Source organism: Zootoca vivipara, chromosome Z1, assembly GCF_965207765.1.
Source record: "Zootoca vivipara chromosome Z1, rZooViv2.hap1.1, whole genome shotgun sequence".
In the NCBI taxonomy this organism is placed as follows: domain Eukaryota; kingdom Metazoa; phylum Chordata; class Lepidosauria; order Squamata; family Lacertidae; genus Zootoca; species Zootoca vivipara.
Genome location: NC_142583.1, coordinates 51,315,761 through 51,338,685, shown reverse-complemented (window position 1 = coordinate 51,338,685; position 22,925 = coordinate 51,315,761). Strand labels below are relative to the sequence as shown.

Here is a 22,925-nt window from a genome sequence, read left to right as displayed (position 1 = left end):
AGCCCCTTATCCTCTTTTCAAAGAGTCTAAAGGTAAAGGGACCCCTGACCATTAGGTCCAGTCGTGACCGACTCTGGGGTTGCGCGCTCATCTCGCATTATTGGCTGAGGGAGCCGACGTATAGCTTCCAGGTCATGTGGCCAGCATGACAAAGCCGCTTCTGGCAAACCAGAGCAGCACATGGAAACGCTGTTTACCTTCCCGCTATAGCGGTTCCTATTTATCTACTTGCATTTTGATGTGCTTTTGAACTGCTAGGTTGGCAGGAGCTGGGACCAAGCAACGGGAGCTCACCCCATCACAGGGATTCGAACAGCCGACCTTCTGATTAGCAAGCCCTAGGCTCAGTGGTTTAGCCCACAGCGCCACCTGGGTCCCTCTTTTCAAAGAGACTATGCAGATGTAAAAAGTGGGGCTCATAGCAACATGCGCTATCAAAACTATTCTTGATTACAAATAGAATATAAAGGATTTTGTCAGTTAAGCCTAAACTTTAATTTTAATTTACAGCTTCGTCCTCCTCAGCCTGCAGTGTATTTGTTTGTGTTGGATGTATCCCACAATGCAGTAGAAGCTGGATACTTGTCAATTGTGTGCCAGTCTCTGCTTGAAAATTTAGACAAGTAAGAACCTTCTTGTTGTTTTTTGTTGTTGTGTGTATTTATGGTCAGGATACAGCAGCCATTAAAATAATTGCCAATGTGGTCCTGCTTTGATTACATGACTACAGTGCTTTATAAACCACAGGAGGGGTGTGTGTTCTGGTGCTCGAATCCTGCTTGCTGGTTTCTCACAGGCATCTGTCTGGCCAATGTGAAAACAGGATGCTGGACTAGCTGAGCAATTGGCCTGATCCAGCAGGCTCTTCTTATCTTGTTGTGTAATAGTCCCATGATTAAGGAGAGCCAAACCATGGGAGCATGAACATCTTGTATCCAGTCATCTCTTTCCTCCCTCTCCTTATTCATTGCAATAATAAACTATTCATATTTGAGAAAGTTGTTACTAACCCCTGTGGGTTAAATACAGAGCTGCACTAGGCTGTATTTGGGGCATATGTTGTCTTCAAGCATTGAAGACTGTCTCTTGAATATTTTTTTTCTAACATTAGAACAAGTTAAAGGCACAGGAATAGATATCTGTGCTAAACCAATGCATCATGGTCATTTTTCTTTTAAATCTTAAGGTTGCCTGGAGATTCAAGAACAAGAATAGGCTTCATAACGTTTGACAGCACTGTTCAGTTCTACAATTTGCAAGAAGGATTATCACAGCCTCAGATGCTGATTGTGTCAGAAATTGATGGTAAGAGGGCTAATTGTCTCAGAAAATGAGTGTGAGATAGAGTGATTCAAGGAGAGGAGACCATATTTAACAGGCATTTTATTGAAAGTAACAAAAAAATAAAAATTGTGATGTGGAAGAGGAAATATAACAGTGCTACGTTAAGTATAATAGAGTTGGCCAATAATATCTGCCTAGAATTCATTCCTGCAAGATAAAATGAGGGCACGTTGGGGTGTATTTGACACACTGTCAGGGACCATTAGTAACAACATGAAGAGCTACAACTAGAAAGGAAGATTGGCTAAGTCCTTGTGCATGTACAGAAGTGCTTTTAACTTATATTGCTGCAGCTCTTTGCACCCTAGCTATGGTGTATCCTTTTCAGTACATAACATGAAAATATAATACCAATATATGTTTTCTTCATAGATATTTTCCTGCCAACACCTGATAGCTTACTTGTTAATCTGCATGAAAGTAAGGAGGTAAGGTGGATAATTCACAGAAGAATTAAATCTTAAATGTGAAGATAATTATTTCTGACTGCTCTGTCCTTGATTAAACTGCTTTAGAACGGGGATGTTAAATCTGATTCTTAAATCACAGCAGGCCTACAGCATTTCCAGTCCTGCTTCCAACCTAGAATTTCTTCTGCTTTTGTTTTGCCTCCTATGACACATTGTGATTCAGAAAAACAAGGGAAGGCTGAGCAGACAAGCCAAGGCCTCTGCTGTCCTTGGAACTGGACTTTAAAATCAAGGTTCCATGTAGGACAAACACAAAGGCCAGCCTGAGAGGAAAGCAATCTAGATATGTCAGACTGAGATGGAAGCTGGTGATGAAAATTTCATAGTGGCAGTCCTTTTCGAAAAAGAGAGACATGACTATTATGTGGATAGCAGAGAAAGAGGACAGCCAATGGGGAAGAACTGAATAGCCTTTATGTCCATGATACCAAGGAGGTTTTAGATAAAAGGGTGGTGTTTATAGGCTCCAGTTACGTGAAAGAATGTGACTCTGGGCAAAGAATCATTTCAGCTTCCTGGGAATCTTGCCTTTCGTTTTTAGAACGATCAGGTGTTTAATCCCAGTGGTTTCAAAGATTTATTGAAATGAATTTATACACAACTTAATAAGATTTCTAAGCTTCAGAGTGTGCGCATAATGCCTGCTGGGAATTCCGGAATTCATAGAGAGGTGGCCAAATAAGATTTTTCACTGGCCAGTGGTGGGACTTCAGCATTCTTGCCACTCCTAAAAAATGCAAAATATTTCCTTCTAACACTTTAACAATTATTTTGCAGCTAATTAAAGACTTGCTAAATGCACTACCAAATATGTTCACTAACACAAGAGAAACGCACAGTGCTTTAGGCCCAGCCCTTCAAGCTGCCTTTAAGTTGATGTCTCCAACGGGTGGGCGCATATCGGTGTTTCAGACACAGTTACCATCGTTGGGCACAGGACGTTTGCAGTCCAGGGAAGATCCCAATCAAAGATCAAACCCAAAGGTACTTTGGACTCTGTAGTGATTATGGATCTAACAAGTTTCTGTGGTGGGTGGGTTTTTTGGGGGGGGAATTGTTTTTATAATGTTGTATTTTCATGTTGTGCGCCACCCTGAAAATCTTTGGATTATAGAATGGGTTATAAAAACAAGAGTATCTTAATTTGTCATGGTATAGCTTGGGCAACAGGTACTTGACAATGTTGGCTGGGGAATCTGTGGCCTTCCAAATGTTACGTATTACAAGCAGTCTGAATTCAATTTGCTCTTTTTTTAAAATGTACTTGTTTCTGTTGCACTCCCAACCTTATTTTTTTCTTTGTATCCTAGGTTGTTCAGCATCTTGGTCCAGCAACAGATTTTTATAAAAAGTTGGCACTTGATTGTTCAGGACAGCAAACAGCTGTGGATTTGTTCCTTTTAAGCTCACAGTATTCTGATTTGGCTTCTCTTGGTAAGCGCTTTTAACTTGCAGAGCTACTTCATAATTAGCATGTGTTGAGAGAACAATTTTTATGTTCAGTTAAAATTGCCAAGGAAAATTCTAAAGGTTAAATATATTATTTGCTTAGATGCAAATTTTTAATGGTTTTAAATATTTCATGCCACACTTTGGAATATGTCAAGGTACTAACTGACTGACTGAACTGTAAAACAGAGATTTTTTCCATCATGAAATTATGTACTCTTATTGGTTGGTTCATGAAACTATCTATTTGGAGCATACAGGATTGCCAACAAGCCCATATCCTGTCAGACACTATGCAACTTGCTTTTAAAATGGAAAATTGCTTGAAGGTGAAGGTAATTTCTGAAAAGCTTAGAATCATGAAACATAGAATCATAGAGTTGAAGGGACCATGAGGATCATCTAGTCCAACCCCCTGCAATGCAGGAATCTTTCACCCAACGTGGGGCTCGAACCCACAGCCCTAAGATTAAGAGGCTCATCTACCACCTGAGCTGGCAGATGCCATTCTTTTTATATATTATTTGGCTGGCCTGGCAATCTTCTAAGAAAATACACTGATTTCCTTCATTATCTGTTTTTACTGGCTTTCCAGAAGCTCTATAAATTCAAATTAGATTTTTTTAAAAAAACTCATATATATTTGGTGTAATAGCAGTTACCCTCTGGTCATTTTCAGACTAGACTAGCATAAATCACTTTGAAGTATGCCTTTGAAGACTGTCAGGAAACTACAGTTATTTCAGAATACAACTGTAAGATTGCTAAGTGAAACACTAGATGCTTATCTTGCCATTGTTTAAACAGCTTCATCAGCTCAGGGTCTGTTCTCTGCATTGCAACTGTTAGTGAATGAATAATAACTATCTCTTTTTTTCATCCTTGCCAAAAGCTTGCATGTCCAAATATTCTGCTGGATGCATCTATTATTACCCATCTTTCCATCATACCCACAACCCCATGCAAGCAGATAAATTGCAAAAAGACCTTAAAAGGTACCTTACACGGAAAATTGGATTTGAAGCAGTCATGAGAATAAGATGTACGAAAGGTATGGTGTGGTTCTGGTTTATTATTAAATGCACCCAATATTGGTGAAAATCGTAGGATTTAAAATAAAAAATTCCTTCAGTAGCACCTTAAAGACCAACTAAGTTTTTATTTTGGTATGAGCTTTCGTGTGCATGCACACTTCGTCAGCATGCACACGAAAGCTCATACCAAAATAAAAACTGAGTTGGTCTTTAAGGTGCTACTGAAGGATTTTTTTAATTTTGCTTCAACTCAGACCAACACGGCTACCTACCTGTATCGTAGGATTTGTTTGAGACAATGTTTTCTCCTTCCCTTCTACCAAAGGTGCTGTCGTCCTTCTTTCAGCAACTCCAACCAAACATGAATGTATATCATTTAAAAAGTGTGGCTAGGAAAAAATGGTACACACACTTGTAGAAAATGATGTAGGCCATGTCATCAGAAGAGTCCTTTTTTGGGAGGGTGATTCTAGCACTGTAGTAGCAACAACGTAGAAAACAAAAAGGAGAGATGTTCTCTGTACTTTGAGGACTGTCTGTTTTTCATGAATCCATGAATAAAATTTATCTACTACAAAATTACAGGAAATAGAATATCATAAGTATCTAATGGGGGGGGGGGTCCTGCACAAGGGCTGCATTCTCTTGTGGGGACAATATGATGTCCACACACACACACGTCTCCATGTTGTTGACTAGGCCAGATAAAAAGTGTGCAGAGCAACATACCTGACTCCTACGTTGGCATAGTTGCCTACATTCCAACCATGCAAAAGTAAGAGGCTCCTACACATGCACACACGTCTCCTTCCAGGAAAGCAAGAGGCATGGTGACAGTTCAGGAACGTGTTCCAGCCAAGCAAAACACTTGAGAGTGCAGAACAATGGGTGTAGTTTGGGGGGGGGAGCGTGGCCTATGAAGTGTAGAGTACGAAGGTAGTGACCTGGAGGGGCTGCATTTTGCCTCTGGGCCTGAGGTTTCCAACCCTGTTCTAGCATATAAATTGTACTCTAGCCTATGCCCTTGCCCCCAGTATATACTATGTTGGGTCCCAGAGGGATTCTGAGGAAACAAAGGTGGCAGTGGTTGCTGCAGTGGCCACCTCTCTCAGCCTTTCCCCCCTCAGTTCTTGAGTGAGGTGGTATTAGGGAGCCAGTGTGGTGTAGTGGTTAAGAGCAGTAGACTCGTAATCTGGGGAACTGGGTTTGTGTCTCCGCTCCTCCACATGCAGCTGCTGGGTGACCTTGGGCTAGTCACACTTCTTTGAAGTCTCTCAGCCCCACTCACCTCACAGAGTGTTTTTTGTGGGGGAGGAAGGGAAAAGGAGATTGTTAGCCGCTTTGAGACTCCTTCGGGTAGTGATAAAGCGGGATATCAAATCCAAACTCTTCTAGGTAGCTAGAGGCTTGTTCCTGCCCTTTCCTCTGGCAAAATTGATTCGGGAAGATCCAGCAGGGAGGGATTTGGAGGCCCAGAGGAGGCCTTGCTCAGGGTTCAGGACTTGGTGTTTCCTGTCACTAGTGTACAAATAGCCATAGGTCCAGTTTTTTAAAAACTTGGGCTTCAATCCTAAACATGTACACTTAGGGAATAAGCCCCATTGAACTTTACAAGACTTCTGATTAATTATGCTTAGGGTTGAACTGTTAACTATGGTTTTTGTTTTTTTTAAAGAACCTTGCCATTTTAACTTAAACATTACCATTTTTTAGGTCTTTCAATTCACACCTTCCATGGTAACTTCTTTGTGCGATCTACTGATTTGCTGTCACTTGCCAACGTCAATCCTGATGCTGGATTTGCAGTACAGATGTCCATTGAGGAAATCCTGTCAGACACATCTTTAGTTTGTTTTCAGACAGCACTTTTGTATACTTCCAGCAAAGGTAACTTCACTTATGATGTCTCTTCTCAAAATAAATTTAAGAAACAACAACCCACAAAGAACAAAATCAGATGATAGGTGGTTTTAGCAAAAAAAAAAAAAAAGAGGGGGGGACATGTGAAAACGGTTTTAGCAATAGCTTTGGATAAAAAGCTTAAGTATTGTTCTGTTCTGTTTATTCTAATGCAGGTGAACGGAGAATCAGAGTGCATACGCTTTGTTTGCCTGTGGTGACTTCACTGGCAGATGTTTATGCTGGAGCAGATGTACAAGCAGTTATATGCCTCTTAGCTAATATGGGTGAGTTGAGAATTAGCATTCAGAGGGTTCTCTATTCCCCCAAAGTAATTTTCTCCCTCTATCACCTGTAATTAGAAGAAAGCAAAAAAAAATTGTGTGTTTAGTGCTGTTGGAAAGATAGAAATGCAGTGTGGATGCTTGCAAGGAAGGTGTGGGGAACTGGCAGACTGCCAGATCTTTAGATCTGGCCTGCAGTTCCCCTTCCTTCAGATCTCTCCTCTCATGTGGCACTCGGGGATTAACCCTTCGTTCTGTGATTCCCAATGCCCCCCTCCCCCCAAAAATCTCCTAAGCAGTACAGGGATGATTTGGGGACTTGATACATTTCCCCATGCTATGATCACTGGCAGAGGAAGAGGAGTGGGGGGGGGAGCGCACCACCCCCGACAGCGTGATCCCGGTAGGGTGCCATTGTGGCTGCCCGCCCCCCCCCCCCCCCCCGCGCTGTGTGCACGGCACACCCCTGCGGGCAGCAGCTACGCCCCTGGGACGTGCCACCCCCACCTGCTCTCTACCCCCCCCCCCAGTGCCGGAGCATGAAGCTCCGCCACTGGCTATGATACTTCTCCTTCCTCCCAAAAAGCATGTTAATGCATTGCGGAGTAAAGTGATGGATTTGTGAGGTCAGAGTGTGTATGTGGGTCTGGCTCCACTGACACACAACCCCTGAAATGTCCATGAAAGAATGCAGCCCTTAAGATGAAAAAGGATGCCCTCTTCTGTGTAGCAAATAGGTCTAGCGAGAGCAGAAGTTGCTAAAGTGTTATTTTATTAAATGATTTATACAAACCAATAAAATCTAAAACTAAGTTATTGGATGGGAAACCTCAGAATTATCAGGTGTTCTTTATAGCCCACTCTCGTTTCCCAATTTCAAAGTTCATTATCCACACAGGTAACAGAAACTAGAGCCCTTTTTATCATGTCTTGTAAAATTTTGTGCAAACTGAAGGTTTTGTCAAAGTAGTACTTTGATTTGCTGGGATGTTTAGTACTTTCAAGGTTGATTAGAGAAATGAGAATGTATTAATGTCTGGAGTGGTATGCTGTTTGTTTCCCTTTTTTAATACGGTTCCTTTCATAATTATTTACTGCTGCTTCGCTTCCATAGCTGTTGATCGATCAGTTTCTTCAAGTCTGTCAGATGCAAGAGATGCCTTAGTGAATGCAGTGGTAGATTCACTGTCTGCATATATGTCAACTGCATCAAATATCCAGCAATCTGCTTTAATTGCTCCAAATTCCCTCAGGCTGTTTCCTCTGTATGTTTTGGCTCTCTTCAAGCAGGTATTTCATATGAATAGCAATTGTTATTGACGTCAGGCAATTTTGAAACTTTGATTTAGTTACAGAAACATTGGTGAATTATATGAAAATGCATAGTTTAAAAGCCTACCTTCTACCTTCTTCTCTTTAATATGCAGCTTAAATTTTTTTGGGGGGGGCACTGTATAGTGTAAAGAGCCTAGATGTCAGGTTGCTTAAGAGAGCTTGCAAAGATGTAACTATGGAGAGAGTTGCACTTCTGAACTATTCAACTTGTCTGTTTTTAAAGCTGAGTCCTTATAGATAGTCAGTAACACTTGTTTTGTCATAAGAGGCATTTTTAAGAAAAGGATGGAATTAACTGTTTTTGAAAGGCTGTTGTTAGCTCTAGTTTTGTTTGGTTTCTTTAACATCTTGTTACCTAGTCACTGCACAACTAGTTCCATACACCCAGAGGAAGGCTAGCTGTGTGTTTCTAAAACAGAAAGTGCAACCCCCCCCCCCAGACATACCTCTTTTGAAACTTAGGATCCTTTCATACTTTTGGTATGATTGGGGTGGTAGCTGCCATTCAAGGAGTGGTGGAGTCAAAAAGTCTACTAGCCACTCCCCAGACATGTCCCCCCCAATTTAGCTACAATATTCATCTGATAAATAAAATAACAAAGTTTATTGTTAAATGATAACTTGCTTTTTTTGTTTTACAGAAAGCATTTAGAACTGGTACAAGTACACGCTTGGATGATCGTGTATATGCTATGTGCCAAATAAAAAGTCAGCCTCTGGTTGGCTTGATGAAGATGATCTATCCTAATCTATATAGGATAGACAGGCTTACTGATGAGGTATGTTACAATTTTTATTGCTTCTGGACATAGATAACCTGTCTGCTGTTTTATAGGTTCTGGGAATGTTCTGATTAGACACCTCTATTAAAATTTGATTCACAGTATAGCAGTTAGTTTTCTTACTGGAGCTATTCATATAAACATCTTGCCGGAGAGCTGCACCATTTTCCCAATCCATTTTCCAACTCAGTTTAAATGCTGGGTTCTAGCTTTAAAGCCCTTCAGTTTGAGGCCCAGGTGCCTGAAGGATCACTTTCTACCAGTTAAACTTGCCTAATTGTAACACGTCATCCATGGCTCTGTCATTAGAAATTAGGTAGGTGGTGAATGCTCTATCCCAAGAGGTTTTCCCTAGCACTGAATCTGTCAGCTTTTGGGCTTCAATACACTAGGGGAGTAGAAGGAATACTTCTTGTGGTCTTTAATAAGTGTGAATGTTAGGAATTACAATATTTCGGTATTTAATTTTCTGGATGTATATTCTTTAAAGTACACTGACAAATTATTTAACAGTGCAAGCATCATTATTTAATTATTTAATAAACTCGACATTGATTGTAGAAGAGCTTCAAAGCAGTTTACAAAAAAAATATAAAACAGTAAAATGATCACTAAAAATTTTACAGCTGTAATTTAAAACCATACAGAAGGTTAGAACCGGAGCAAAATGGACCAAAACAGTTAAAACTCCTACAGACTCTCTAAACATCTGTGCAGGTTTGTCTAAATAAGAATGTATTCAGCAAGCGCCAAAAGGAATACAGTGAAGGTATCAATAGTATCAATAGATACAGGGAGTTCCAGAGTTTTCCAAGTGCTGCCGCACTAATATCTGAATTCTATTAAGAGCCTCCTCACAATTAGCAGAATTAATGGAGGCCGTTAACAATTTCCCCCAAAGTTTTGGTATTCTATCCCAGACATCATACTTTCTTAGGCTTGTTCACAGACTGGAATTTACTAAACCCTTCTTTGCTGTTGGGACTTAGCGACAACTCTGGTGTTCCTTTACATGAACCATAACTTCAACTTCAGTTTCCTCATTTATTGTGTTGCATTGTGATTTATGTTGTGAGTGCATGTGCCCAGCTCCTAACTGTTGAATTATTGTTGCAGTGCTACTGAATTGTATATCCATTTTCATGTAGACTTAATTTTCACCTCCTTGTAGGGTGCTATACATGTCAACGATAGAGTTGTACCTCAGCCCCCTCTTCAGCGGCTGTCTGCAGAGAAGTTGACAAGGGAAGGCGCTTTCCTTATGGACTGTGGCTCGGTAAGTTGCACAGATGGGGCTCTATTCTGTTACCTATATGTGACCTTGTATCGTTTTAATTGCACCCAACATACGATTTAGTCACTATCTTACTTAATTTATACCATATTCCACCCTTCGTTGCACAGTAATTTTAGATTGTTTTATAAATTGTTTGCATTATCATTTTTTAAAGGGGCTATAAACTTCGTTTCTAATAAGGAAACTGCCATGTTTATCTGCAAGTACATCCTCATTATGTAACTTGTCGCAGTTTGCATATTTTTAAAAAGCAATTTCATTCTTGAGAGAATCTTGGTTACATTAACCAGATGTGTTTACTTTAATAACATTGTACCTTTAGATATTGTACCTTTGGATTGGAAGAAATTGTTGTAATAACTTCATAAAAGATGTCCTCGGATGCCCTAATTATTCAGCTGTTCCTCAGAAACTGGTGAGAGTTTATTTTGAAAAAATATTTACTTATAAATAATTTTATTTGTAATATTTATACGAAAATAATAATACCTGAAAGGGAGCTACACATTCTTACGTTAATGTTGAAATTGATATTAGATTTCCTTTTCTGCAATGCAGTCTGGTCATGTGATCCACAAGGTGTTGAGCACCCTTTCTTGTGATAGACCAGCTGTGGGGCATAGAATTGTTTTGCTTCTTTCCCTATATTCTGTTTTGGAATTGATAACCTTAAACTGGCTTCCTCAGGCACCATAATGTCTTGGGGCCAGCCCTGATTCAAGGCATGAGTCTTGTTGTGTTTTGATATGGGGTGGTCAGGGTATGCCAGTCCACTGGCTGTTCCTTCCTCTGTCCTCTGGAGCAGTGGTCCTCAACCTTGGGCCTCCAGATGTTTTGAGACTACAATTCCCATCATCCCTGACCACTGGTCCTGTTAGCTTGGGATCATGGGAGTTGTAGGCCAAAAACATCTGGAGGCCCAATGTTGAGGACCACTGCTCTGGAGGACTCCCCAGTTTAGAGCATACCTTGCACCTATGTAAATTTGTCCTACACAATAAGCAGCGGATCATGCCATAACATTTTTTGTTTGTTTAAGGAGCTTTTTGTAGCAACAGATTATTTCTGAAGCACATCATTGCTTGAAGGAAAGCCATTTAAACATTTCTGTTGTTCCTTAAAGTGGCTTGTATGTATCTTCTTCTACAAATTCAGTATTTATAAACATGAGGTATAAGCAATACATTTTATTCCCTGCTCCCAGTTCTCCTCACAAAACAGTTACCTAGTTTCATTTTGTATTACTAGTCTTTTAGTCTGCCTTGAGAGAGGCAGGATATAAATAAATATACAGAATAAAAATAGATAATGGAATAAATAAAGAATTCAATTGTTCTTAGGTTATTTGAATTTCTGAATTATGCAACATATCATTAGTGTTTAATTGAACTTTAACATAATCATGCTAGTGAATTAAAGATAATACATAATATTTGAATTATTCTAGACACAGCTTCCAGAATTAGATACTCTTTCTTCAGAGCGAACCAGGTCCTTCATATCCTGGCTTAAGGAAAGTAAATCTCTAAGCCCAGTACTTCAAATAATAAAGTAAGTATCCACTTACTTACTTTAGTAAGTAATAAAGTATTCACTTACTTTATTAGCAAATTGATTCTTGACTGACTGCAGTAATATTTTAATACACAACAGCTCTTTGTTTCTGCTTAATAGACATATTGTGCTAATTATATCTTGTTATAAAATAATATTGTATCTCCACTGGATTCTATTGATCCAGTGTGTGTGTGTGCTTAAATGCACATAGCAATCTAATATTCTATTGATTGGAGAAAAACATGAATCTTGCCAAGTGCTCACAGATACTAATTAGTGCATACTAATGTCATAATTTTGATTTAGAGAAGGATGGAGAACTGATACTTAGTGTTGGCTGGGGCCAGGAGTGGGGAAATCAAGAGGTTTTTCTAGAAAGAGTTCGTAAAACAGGGATAGGGAACCTGCAACCCTCCAGAAGTTGCTGGATTCCAACTCCACGGCTCGGCCACCTGTCCCAGCCCACATAGCCAATAGCCAGGGATGGTTGGAGTTGTTGGCATCCGTCTATCTCGAGAGAGAATGGAGTGCGCTTCCAGGGGTGGTCAAACCGCTGGAGAACACAGTGCCTCTTATAGCTACATAGACCAGTAACTCGTAACCTGCTCCTTCCCACATTGTTTTTGCTGCGTTAGCATCACCAAAGAAACCTCTTTGGGGCGCAAGCCTGGGCTGTATGTATGGAGGTCCTGAACTGCCCAGATGACAACACACACACACACCCCTCAGCCTCGCTGATGTGGCCCAAGGAAAGGCAGAGCAATACGTTTAGCACCAGCTTGACAGCAGGAGTAGCCAGAATAGAAACAGAAATACTTTATTGTCACTGTACCACTTGTTTACACTGAGATTAAACGAGCCCCCCTCCCCTCACAATCTCTTAGTCCTTGTCACTATGTGTGCTGTTGTACTACCACCAACCCCTAACGTCAGCTGCAGTGTTGCTATCTTCCATTCAGCAGCCTCACGGCCCATGGGTAGAAACTATTCTTTAGCTTGTTGAAGCGGCTTATCATGAGGGCAGGAGATTAAAAAGGTGCTGGCCAGGGTGTGAGTCATCCCTGAGAATGTTCCTCGCTCTTCTGAGGCAACGGTCTCTCTCGGGACAGCCCACGATACCCTGTACTGTCTCCACCACCCTCTGTAGGGACTCTGTCCATGGCTGTCAAACCAGCATACCACACCGTAATGCAGTATGAGAGAACACTTTCTATCATGGACCGATAGAAGGAAATCATCAGTTGCTGTTCAGAAGGAGGCATACAAGCCTTAGGGACTCAGAGTTGTAGTTCAACAATATCTGGAGGACCACAGGTTCCTCATTCCTGGCCTAAAATCATTTGATGAGAGTGGAGTGGGTAAGGCTTCCTTTTTATCTGGGCTTGACACTTGGTACCTATTTAGGCATGTTTCTCAGAGTTAACAAGAACAGCATGTGTTTAGCAAAAAATAGAGGTGATGATTGTTCTACAATTCCAATAGCTACAACAAGAAACATGAGGTGCAGTGTTACATGTAGGGAAGTTTGCTTATGGAAATGGGGGCTGAGACATCTTTGTGCTCTTACCCCTGTCTGGTCTCACCCCTAATATAGGGCATATAGAATGATTGGCCAGCTGTCCCTTCTGTATTCAGCTGGTATTAAGTGCCAGATTGGCAGGTAACTACAATATTACTGACTCATAATCTAATAAAGAATTGGCTCTTCTGACTTCTACTACTGAGAGCTGACTGGATGACACTTGGAATATTGTATTGGCTGTGCTGATTCCTTCCAGGAATTCAGCTTTGCACCAGACTGGGTAGCGGTTGCTGTTGTCTGTTCCCTATGCTCCACATGAGCACTTAGAATTGTGAATTAAAGGGCCATAAGTCATGTACAAATGTTGGAAGAAACAAATACAAGGTGGGTTGTTGTTTTTTCTGTTTCAGAGATGAAAGCCCTACAAAGGCAGATTTTCTTCAACATTTAGTTGAAGACAAAACCGAGGCAGCATTCTCTTACTATGAATTTTTGCTTCACATTCAACAACAAATTTGTAAGTGAGAAGGAAGAAACTGAAATAATAAAGAAAAACATTTCTGGACTTATACAAATGTCAGCTGTGAAAGAAGTACACTGGAAATGATAAACAGACATGTGTTCTTCAGCATCCATATCTAAAGCTTTTCAGCTAAGAGGACAGAGTACACATTTCCAAAGGAATTTTACGGTTTTGCTTCAGTATAAAAATGATGGCTATGATGCAGTTTTAGTACTATGTTTTTAAGTTGGTTTGTATGCGTTTTCAATAGTGCAACGATATGGTGCTTCTGTTTCAAGCTGGTGAACTTACATAGCGATGTGGAATAGTATTTCTTAATGAAATCTAAAATTGGAGAGCTTCCCCCCCCTTCATATTTACTATGGTAGCCAGATTATCTCCAGCAGAGATGCCAAAGTGCAGTGCTCCATGCTGTTTATATGAATTTGTAAGAGAGAAAATTCGTATTTGAAGACTTCACCATTTTCTCTGTGAAGACTGTAGAATTTCAATACAGCATACATGAACTGTAGAAATGAACTATATATAGTGTACAGAAGTATTAACATTTGTAAAGAAGTTGTAAAAATGTAACTACAGACTATGAATTGGTTAGCGTGCTGCAGTGTTTGTGATTTGATGACAAATCACTATCTCAGTTAAAGAATAAAGATGACTAAATGCATATTAAATCTGAATCCACATAGAAAAAAATGCAACTTTGTAATCCATTTAATCCTTTTATGTGGATTTATTTATGATCAGCTAATTAAAAGTATTTTGCTTGATCATGTGTTTTTATATCTACATGATTACTAAATTTTAGACACTAATACTGAATTTGGCTTGCTGTATTAAAGAGAGAATGTTTACTACTTTATTGTATAGAATTCTGGGGAAAGGGTAAGTGGAAATATGGCTGAATTTGGATTGTGTAAAGGATATAGCTGGCTTGTGACACTACCTGGCATTTGATAGTGTCTTTTAACCGGTTTACTTTATGTACTCTGCAACAATTGTGGTTCTGGATCCTTTATTTTCTCTTGCCACCATGAGACATTAAAGAAAATTTATATTTCACTTTAAGCTGGAAGTTTCTTCAACACATAATCCAGTACAGACACACATTTATCTTGGTGTATTTTTTACTTGAGGTCTTATGCACATATGGAGAGAGATGTCTGTTTGAGCTGCTGCATCACAAATTTGGTTTTCTTTAATTTTTCATGTAATGGTAATGGGACATTATAATTTTTCAAAGCAATGCATATATTTTTTTTAAAAAAAGATGACAAATACACTAATGCACTCATTAATATATGCCTGTGTCCCAGTATACTTTTCATCTGTGCACAATTTGTGTATGCAACAAAAGTTGTGTTGTTATTTTATCTTTGCACCTTTTTATTTTATGGATAAATACTTGTGGCTACATTTTCCTTAAGTTTGAAAAAGCATGCCAAAGGATTTCATAGAAGAAAAATCATCTGCTTGTTCAACTTTGTTTATGGCACATTTAAGTCTAAGAATGTTTATTGCAGCAAGAAGCCATCACCTAACATTTTAAAGTTAGTGTTTCCCATACTTGACCTGAGGGGGGGTGGGGATAAAATGAGCCAAATTTATTTTGATAAAGAAATCAGCTGATGATATATGTCATATGGAGCCATAAATGTTTCAGATGTATTAGTGTGATCTTAACAAACAATTAATTTGAAATAAAATGTTGCTTGTGGAGCTTAGTGCTGATAAGCCAAAAACATTCAAAACCATGATATATGGTAAATGATCTGTAAAACCACTACTTAAAGCTCTTTTATTCTATATTTTGTATAAAAAAAATGCTGAAATGTTTTTGGAGATGTTTTTGCTTTGAGTAAGGTTCTTGTTGCCTGTTGCTTGGGAAATATCTAGGAATAGATGCAGAGTTCTTCAATGAATGGAAGAGCTTTTTCTGTTCACAGATGGGATTCTAGCAGATATTTGCACAGGAGGAAGTTAGGACATGATTTTTGCCGATTCCCCCCTTCCCTCTACAGCCTTAACATCACCTTCAAAGAGCTCCCCAACCTGCCAGAGCAACTTTTCAGGGGGCTGCAGAGAGGATGAAAATTGGTGAAGGATGGGAACATAGGAATTTGCCATACACTGTTAGAAGAAATCAGTAGAATTCCTTTAAAAAAAACCATTAAGTGTCCAAAGATAAACTGAAACATGGCTGATTTTGTGTTCCTTTATAACACAACGCTGTGTGTGTATACCTAGAAGTGAGTTCAGTGGGACTTCCCTGTGAGTATGTAGGTGCCTTACTTCCCCTCATGCAATGCTTCTTTAGACACGGTCACCAGTTCTAAAATTACTTTTGTTAGGCTGCAGGAAAGTTCTGAAGTTCTCAAAGAACAGCCTCGATCACATCTCAAAACTAATTTTATACTCTAGATCAGGGTTCCCAAACTAAGGCCCGGGGGCCGGATGCGGCCCAATCGCCTTCTAAATCCGGCCCGCGGATGATCTGGGAATCAGCATGTTTTTACATGAGTAGAATGTGTCCTTTTATTTAAAATGCATCTCTGGGTTATTTGTGGGGCCTGCCTGGTGTTTTTACATGAGTTGAATGTGTCCTTTTATTTAAAATGCATCTCTGGCTTATTTGTGGAGCATAGGAATTCGTTCAAAATAAAAATAAAGATTCAAACTATAGTCCGGCCCCCCACAAGGTCTGAGGGACAGTGGACCAGCCCCCTGCTAAAAAAGTTTGCTGACCCCTACTCTAGATGACTGATAAGCACAACACATGAGAAGCCCAGCTGTGTAGATTGACGTCTACTACAAGCTGACCCAGCTAAAAAGGACACACTGAGTGTTTTATATTGTTGGGAAACTGACAGATTGTTCTGAAATATAGTACCGATGTCCCTGTTTGTTTGTTTTAATCAGTCTTCTACCTGCTTGATCCTTGATGTTTGCAAACACCAAAGTGTCTCAGGTTTATGCTTTTGTATTTGCATAAGGTTTTTGAGTGTTCAGAGCACTTCATGTGCATAATCTTCTTGTAATCCTTAAATCTTGTGTGAGTATTATTACCTGCTAATACTGTCTCTGTACAAAGAGCAACTGTGAGATACTGCATGAGTGAGTTTGGCAGGCATTTTGTAAATGCTGAAATTCCTGCCAGGACCCATAAGCGTTATTGCTTCTCTGGCAAGAACTATTATTTTAAATGGCTCAATACGATTTCAGCAATGGATTTAGTGCAGTGCAAACACTATGCAATGAAATGAAGCTGTACAGTAGTCTGGTTTTCAATGCAGTTAATCTTAGAAAGTGAGGTTGAATGAGATTCAGATTGGTATCAGAGAAGTAGAGAAACCAGAGAGGGGCAGAACAGTAAGAGATGGGGGTGCAGGTTGACAGAAGGTATGTGCATGCACACAAACGTGAGAGAAGCAAACCATTATGGGCTTCTTCTTCTTTTTACATGCATTCCTCCTCAAACCACCATCAAAACACAGATAACATGGACTGAACCAACATAGCAGGAACTCGGCACTTTACAGAACCGTCATGGCACAACAGCATGTTGTTTTTAAGGGGTTCCCCCACAAATTGATGCTTTTATGCCATGGACTGCTGGGAATGTCAGATCTGTAATTTTTGACTACAAGTCAAGACACCCAAGTAAGCTTTGATTATGGGGATAAAGGAACCTGCATAAAAATTTTACCTGACCTGACATGGAACCTATTTTGTGCTTGTGTTGCCTTTTCAAAGTTTCACGTGTTCATGGGCCCAAAAGAATAGGCTCTCAATAATTCTCAACCATAGATTATTACGTAATAACTCAATCTTATGCTTACATATGTCTCAATATGTTCAGTAGGTATTATTCCCAGGCAAAGTGGGTTCAAGTATATTGCTTAGACAAGTTGCTAAATGTTTATTTTTAACAACTGAATCCATTAGAGTCAACCTATTGTTAAACTTTGGCTTAAAATGTATAGTAAAGCTGCTATTATAGGGTTGTATTCAACTAAGCTTAACTCAAGAGTAGACCCATTGAAAGTGATGACCCTAACTTAGTCATGTCCATTGATTTCAATGGGCCCACTCCATGCAGTATGTACACTGAATCCAACCCATAGTTTTTGATCACTAAGGTTGTGGTGTTGGATGTTAATCAGTGACAAAAGAAGGGAATGCTTATTGTAAGGTATTGAACTGTCTTGAATGCTTTATTTTCTGTTTTCTGTGTTGTCTCCACAATTTATCACATCCTGGCTGCTGGCTGGAAGTGATGGCAGACAAAGCAGAAGTTGGAGGGGCGGAGAGCACAGCTGCCTAACTTCCTGTGTTAATTTGTGCACAAGTCATGTGATGTGCCTTTTGGTGCAAGCTGGACTCAGCATGCTCTGGAAAGAGAAATGTCATGAAACAGTGTGTGGGCTATTAATGTTCCAAAAACCTCTGGCTGGTTGAAAAAGCAACACAACGATAATGCTTTCTATGTTAGAATGATCCCAAAGTCTGGCAGCGAGACTGAGAAAATAGGCACAAGTCTGTCAAGAATCAGATGAGTTTGTTTTAATTTGTAATTTGAATTGAACAGATGAGAAAAATTGTATGTGGTGGTGATATGAAGGGATTGAAGAATGTTGTTTTTAGTTCAGACAATCGTAGCTTTTCTTTTTTTGTTTTCAAGGCAAGCGTCTAGCGTTTATACATATGACATACGTTCCAGACTGTTCTGTGCCTGGTGAATCTGGAATCGTGGCAGATTAAATTTCCAGTGCCCATGAGCTTTGCATCATACCCATCACTCACTAGCAGAAACAGAATAATCAAAATTTTGCATTCATACAGCGGTTTTTGGAAGCATTTCACTTACCTTATCTTGTATCTCTTTGTACAACCCTAGCAGATAGGGTTGCCAGTTGTCAGATTATGGCTCCAGGATGAGGTTTTGGGGATAATTCTCAGGGAACTGTCCCCTTGATGGCTTCTAAATGTGCAGGTATGCTAGACTAGCAGTCATCTGCTAGTGTATTCCCCTGGCTGCAGTGTTGCTAACTTGCTGAACAGATAAGTGGAAGCATGCATTTTAAAAGTATCACAATTCTGAAGAAATTTGTGTCTCTTCTGCCCAGCTCCCCCCACCCCAAGTCTGTTTTCCTACTTTCCCCCCATTTCTGTGAGCCTGCACATCACTAACTACCTCACTTTTATGGCTGGTCCATGCACTCGGGCTCAACCCATGTGTGTGTTCTGTTGACTGTTCAGAACGGGCAACCTGGTAACATCACCAAGATCCATATCTGGAGTTGCAGACATTGGGGTGCTGGAGAATTGGTAACCCTTCAAGGGGCAGGCTTCTATTATCCTCTGTCGAGTAGTTGTTTCGATTGGGGCAGGGTCCTTTGTCCTCATACTTTGTAGAGCTCCTGGCCATAGCTCTATGGCTGAGTGTTGACACAAAGTCCCAATTTCAATCCCTGACATCTCTAGGTCAGGGAGAGCAGCTGGCTGCCAGTCAGTGAAGATAATATTGAGCCAGATGGACCAATGCCGTGCTCGGTATACGGCAAATTCCTATATTCCTTGATCTCTGGTGCCCATACAGTATTAACATTTCTCCAGAGCCAGAGGGAGACTCTCCTCTCTTCCCAAGCATTTGATTAATTTATTTTGCATAGCTGAGGCTGAGATATGGCCTTATCACCTAAACACAATGATCACCAATTAAATCCTTAACTGACGAAGAACTGCGTGAAATTTGCGCTTGTTGGAGGGTGGAGAGTTTGACTATCGCTACCATTCATAGTTGTGTAGGGGTCACTTGCAATGTTTCCGCTCTCAGCATTTTGTTTGTTTGTTTGTGCTTGCAATCCATCATATTCGAACTGTGATGTTTTCATAGAATTGTGGAGTTGCAATGCAAGAACCTTTTGCCTCATATGGGGCTCGAAGGCACGACCCTGAGACCAAGAGCTTCATGCTCTCCCATACCATCTTGTGCCTAAGAGTAATAAAATCTATTATAGCTGGCAAAGGGCGCGTCTCTCTCGCGCGGTTAGGGCAATTGGCAGAAAAGTACTTTGCAGCTCTTGCGCTTTCGTTTGCGAGCTGCTTTTTGGCTATTGCTGCTGCTTTTCTTTTCTTTTTGTCGGCAAAAACAAATGGGAGGGAGGGAGGGAGGCGGGGAGAGCCCGACGAGCGGCAGAAACGCCTTCCCCTTTAAGCCCGCCCTCTGCTGCTCGCTCGGAGAGCTGCTCACTCGCACAACGGGCTCCTCGGGTGCTGCAGGCGCCTCGCCTCGCCTTCCGCGCGCGCCCAGCAGCCGCTTCTTGCTCCCTCAGCTCGACCGGAGCGGGGAGAGGAGAAGCAGGGCAAGGTGGCGAAGATGCTCCCCGCCGCCAAGCAGTTGCTCCGGGGCTGCAGGAGAAGGTGGCGAGCGCCTCAGCCCCCGGGGCTCCTCGCCGCTCCTCTGAGAAGGAAAGGCGGCGTCTTTCTCCCGGCGGACCGGCTGCAGGTGAGTGGCGGACACGGCGTGCCCCCGACGCAGGCGGCGACCCCGTCGCTCGCTGCTTCCTCCTCCTTTCTTGGCTCAGGCCTGAGGAAAGAAACTTATTAGCGCACGCGCCACCCGTTCCTTCCTCGGCAAGGCAGGGCAGGGCAGGGCAGGGCGAGGCGGGCGCTTGCCCAGCTTTGGCCGTCTGTTGCTCCACAGCCTTCCTGCCTTGCTGGAACTTCGGCCGCCCGCGGGGACACGCCCGCAAGACGGCGAAGTATAAAGTTGCAGCTGGCTATGGAGGGAAGGAAGGAGCCGCGCTCTTCCTCCTCCGCCGCCTTGGTCTCTGTCGTCTTGAGTTTCAGGCTGTAACCGTGTTTTCCGACTTGGGGGCGGGGGAGGACGCTTACATTAATAGGGTGGAGTGGCGGGGTAGGGAAGGGTCCTCGAAGTTTACTGTCCTCGAAGTTTACTGTCACTGCTTTGGATCCCTTTTGCTGATCAGATCCGTCTGCGTGCAAACTCAAGAGGAGGAGGAGGTCCCCAGGCCGACTCCAAAAAGAGGGAATATGTAAGCAAGCCCCATTTAGAGCAAAAGCAAGAAGCCAGACACTTGAATGCTTGTTAACCTATGCTGTAAGCTTCCACATGATTTTCACACTCTGATCCTAAGGTGTATTTACATGGCAGTAAGTCCTGCTGCGTTCGGTGCAACTGTCTTGGAAATACAGTACTGTACCTTCTTCTTTTTTTGTAGACTTGAGTGCTGTGAACTGGGAATGTTGCTACTGTTGGAGGAAGGTTACATGCATGCTCAGTCGTAAATAAGAGAGCCTATGTGTACATGCTGCAGGGTTTTTTCTCTGAGTCACCAGTGGGATTTCAGTCCTTAGGTATTAATAACTCATTAATCGCCCGTTCACTAAAACCATTTTAAAGCACTAATGGTGTCCAGAGTCCTATCCTGCCTTGTTGGCATATGTGCACCTTGCAAAATGTCGGAGGAAGGCCACCTTATTACCTTGACTGTGAACATTAAAGAGAGGCTGCAAAGTGTTAGCCTACCAGTGTTTTCTAAGAGTGCTCTTCTGTAATCCTAGAAGGCTCAGTGTTAATCAGTCTTCTGCACAGTTGTGTTTCATTATTAAGAAGCCTGTGGGGATGGTCCCATAGGAGACACCAATTAGTTCAGCTAGCTGAAGCAGTGGTAGGTAGTTTATTCTTTTCACCTTGCCTGTCACTATTTTTCATACCTTACATTACAGGTTGTCGAACAGGCTTCCTAGTGGTCTGTGTCTCGAGAGAGAATGAGAAAAAGGTGTTGGTGCAACAAATAATACAGTATTAAATTAGTATGGAAGTTAGTGCTTGCTACCCAGCCCCCAGCACCAGTATTGCATAGAAATCTAAGGTATATATAGGTAATTGATACTTGGTGGGCTTTACTTAAGATAAGAGTTTTGTGAATCACGAAACTTGCTGACAGATGTTTAGCCACCAGCTTTTTTATATCTGTGCAGCTACCATAGTGGCTTTTCATTCCTTGCCAAACCTTTATACAGGAGCAAAGGATTTCTCTCTTTGGGAGCCTTTAGCCATATCTGAGACAAATGCATTTGGCAGAAGTTATTGCATTGTTCAGGGAAAACAGTGATGATAGGAGTCAGGTTCTTGTTGCTTGGAGGCAAAATCTTCCCCTGTGACAGGCAAAACAAAGAAGGTCTTCAAAATCCGGAGTTGAAAGCCATGACCCCCCCCCCAGCACTTTTCTTCTTCTTAACTTGTCCTAGTTCTGAAAGGGTAATGAATCATCAATGGAAAGCGTTTTAAATAACACTTGATTTAGCACAGCTGCACGCTTTTTGGGGTTGAGTCTGGCACCAAGACAATGTTGTTTGGAAAACAGAAAATTTGCATAGAAATGAATCCTGCAAATAAACATGCGCTTGATAAATCAATAGGGCTTGGTAAACCTGTCATTTGCAAGTGCCTGCTTTTAGATGCTGCAAAACGCTTGTCTTCATCACCATAATTTCTGGAACTTTTAGGGCACATATCCCAGTAACACAATCACTTTATATTTGATGGACAGCGCAGTAGCAATGTAGACAAGCAGTTCTAACATTCCACCCCATCTCATTTTGTGTAATGTACAGTTATAGTTAAGTGAATCATAACTATTCATTTACTTCTTAATGTGTACCATGTGGCAAGGCTACCAGTAACTACGGTTTTACTCCCTTGGAAAAAGGAAGCTTGAGCATCATTTGGCATCGCTTCTAGTAAACACCTTATCATAGATTTGTATTCAGAGACACTTGCTTAAATATATGCTGTGGGAATGCCAAGGGGCCTTGACGGTGCAGGGTATAAATCTTTAAAACAATAAAGTTCTTCATCAAGTGGTTGTATTGCTGCCTCCCATATTGAGGGCCTCTGGGATGACTATAAATCTGCTTCATTGTCTTGCAAGACAGATTATTTGAAAACGATCTGTAGTATTCCTATAGGGAAGATTATGTGCTTGGTTTGCAATTGTGTCCATAATATTGGCTGTGTCAATGTCCATAGGATATATAAAAAACTGTATGCATGAAAAATAATGCTTTTTATATGCTGTGATTGAAAGATAAAACTTACAATTGTAAGTAATGGCAAAATATAACCAACAGTAATGGCAAAATATAACCAACAGCATTAATCCTCTGTCATGGTTAATGTTAGCAATCCACTTTTCTAATTTGACCCAAACGTCTGCAGCAAATCCATTTTCAAACTATTAATTATGCTAGATTTGGAACCATTAAATGTGTTATTACTGAGTTGCAAATGGGATTTGGAAAAACAACCTGTACTAGATCTAATATTCAACAAAGTGCTTCTGACATTGGCTGTTCAGTGGAACTCCTCCAACATTTCTCTTTGTGCACCCTTAAATCTGTTCT

The 22,925-nt window shown here is 41.0% G+C and overlaps 2 protein-coding genes across 4 annotated transcripts in view; both read left to right on the top strand.

Annotated features, from left to right (window-relative positions):
• Positions 1-14,752, top strand: part of SEC24B (SEC24 homolog B, COPII component) — a 39,659-nt gene extending 24,907 nt beyond the window's left edge. For both annotated transcript variants that reach the window (XM_035113439.3, XM_035113440.3), the window contains 14 exons: positions 511-623; positions 1,187-1,305; positions 1,717-1,772; positions 2,592-2,798; positions 3,125-3,248; positions 4,156-4,314; positions 6,011-6,184; positions 6,373-6,483; positions 7,595-7,770; positions 8,457-8,594; positions 9,769-9,873; positions 10,217-10,309; positions 11,342-11,445; positions 13,384-14,752. In XM_035113439.3, coding sequence (XP_034969330.2) covers positions 511-623; positions 1,187-1,305; positions 1,717-1,772; positions 2,592-2,798; positions 3,125-3,248; positions 4,156-4,314; positions 6,011-6,184; positions 6,373-6,483; positions 7,595-7,770; positions 8,457-8,594; positions 9,769-9,873; positions 10,217-10,309; positions 11,342-11,445; positions 13,384-13,498 — 1,794 coding nt within the window. In that variant the 3' untranslated portion in view covers positions 13,499-14,752. The remainder of the gene's footprint in view (positions 1-510; positions 624-1,186; positions 1,306-1,716; positions 1,773-2,591; positions 2,799-3,124; positions 3,249-4,155; positions 4,315-6,010; positions 6,185-6,372; positions 6,484-7,594; positions 7,771-8,456; positions 8,595-9,768; positions 9,874-10,216; positions 10,310-11,341; positions 11,446-13,383) is intronic.
• A 4,983-nt stretch (positions 14,753-19,735) lies between these two features.
• The window catches only part of MCUB (mitochondrial calcium uniporter dominant negative subunit beta), a 62,881-nt gene continuing 59,691 nt past the window's right edge, over positions 19,736-22,925 (top strand). Inside the window, exon 1 of one of the 2 annotated variants that reach the window (XM_060278506.2) lies at positions 19,736-20,001. In XM_060278506.2, the coding sequence (XP_060134489.1) occupies positions 19,873-20,001 (129 nt within the window). In that variant the 5' untranslated portion in view covers positions 19,736-19,872. Of the gene's footprint in view, positions 20,002-20,121; positions 20,552-22,925 lie in introns of those variants that run through there. The other variant, XM_088660451.1, reaches the window with a different exon arrangement.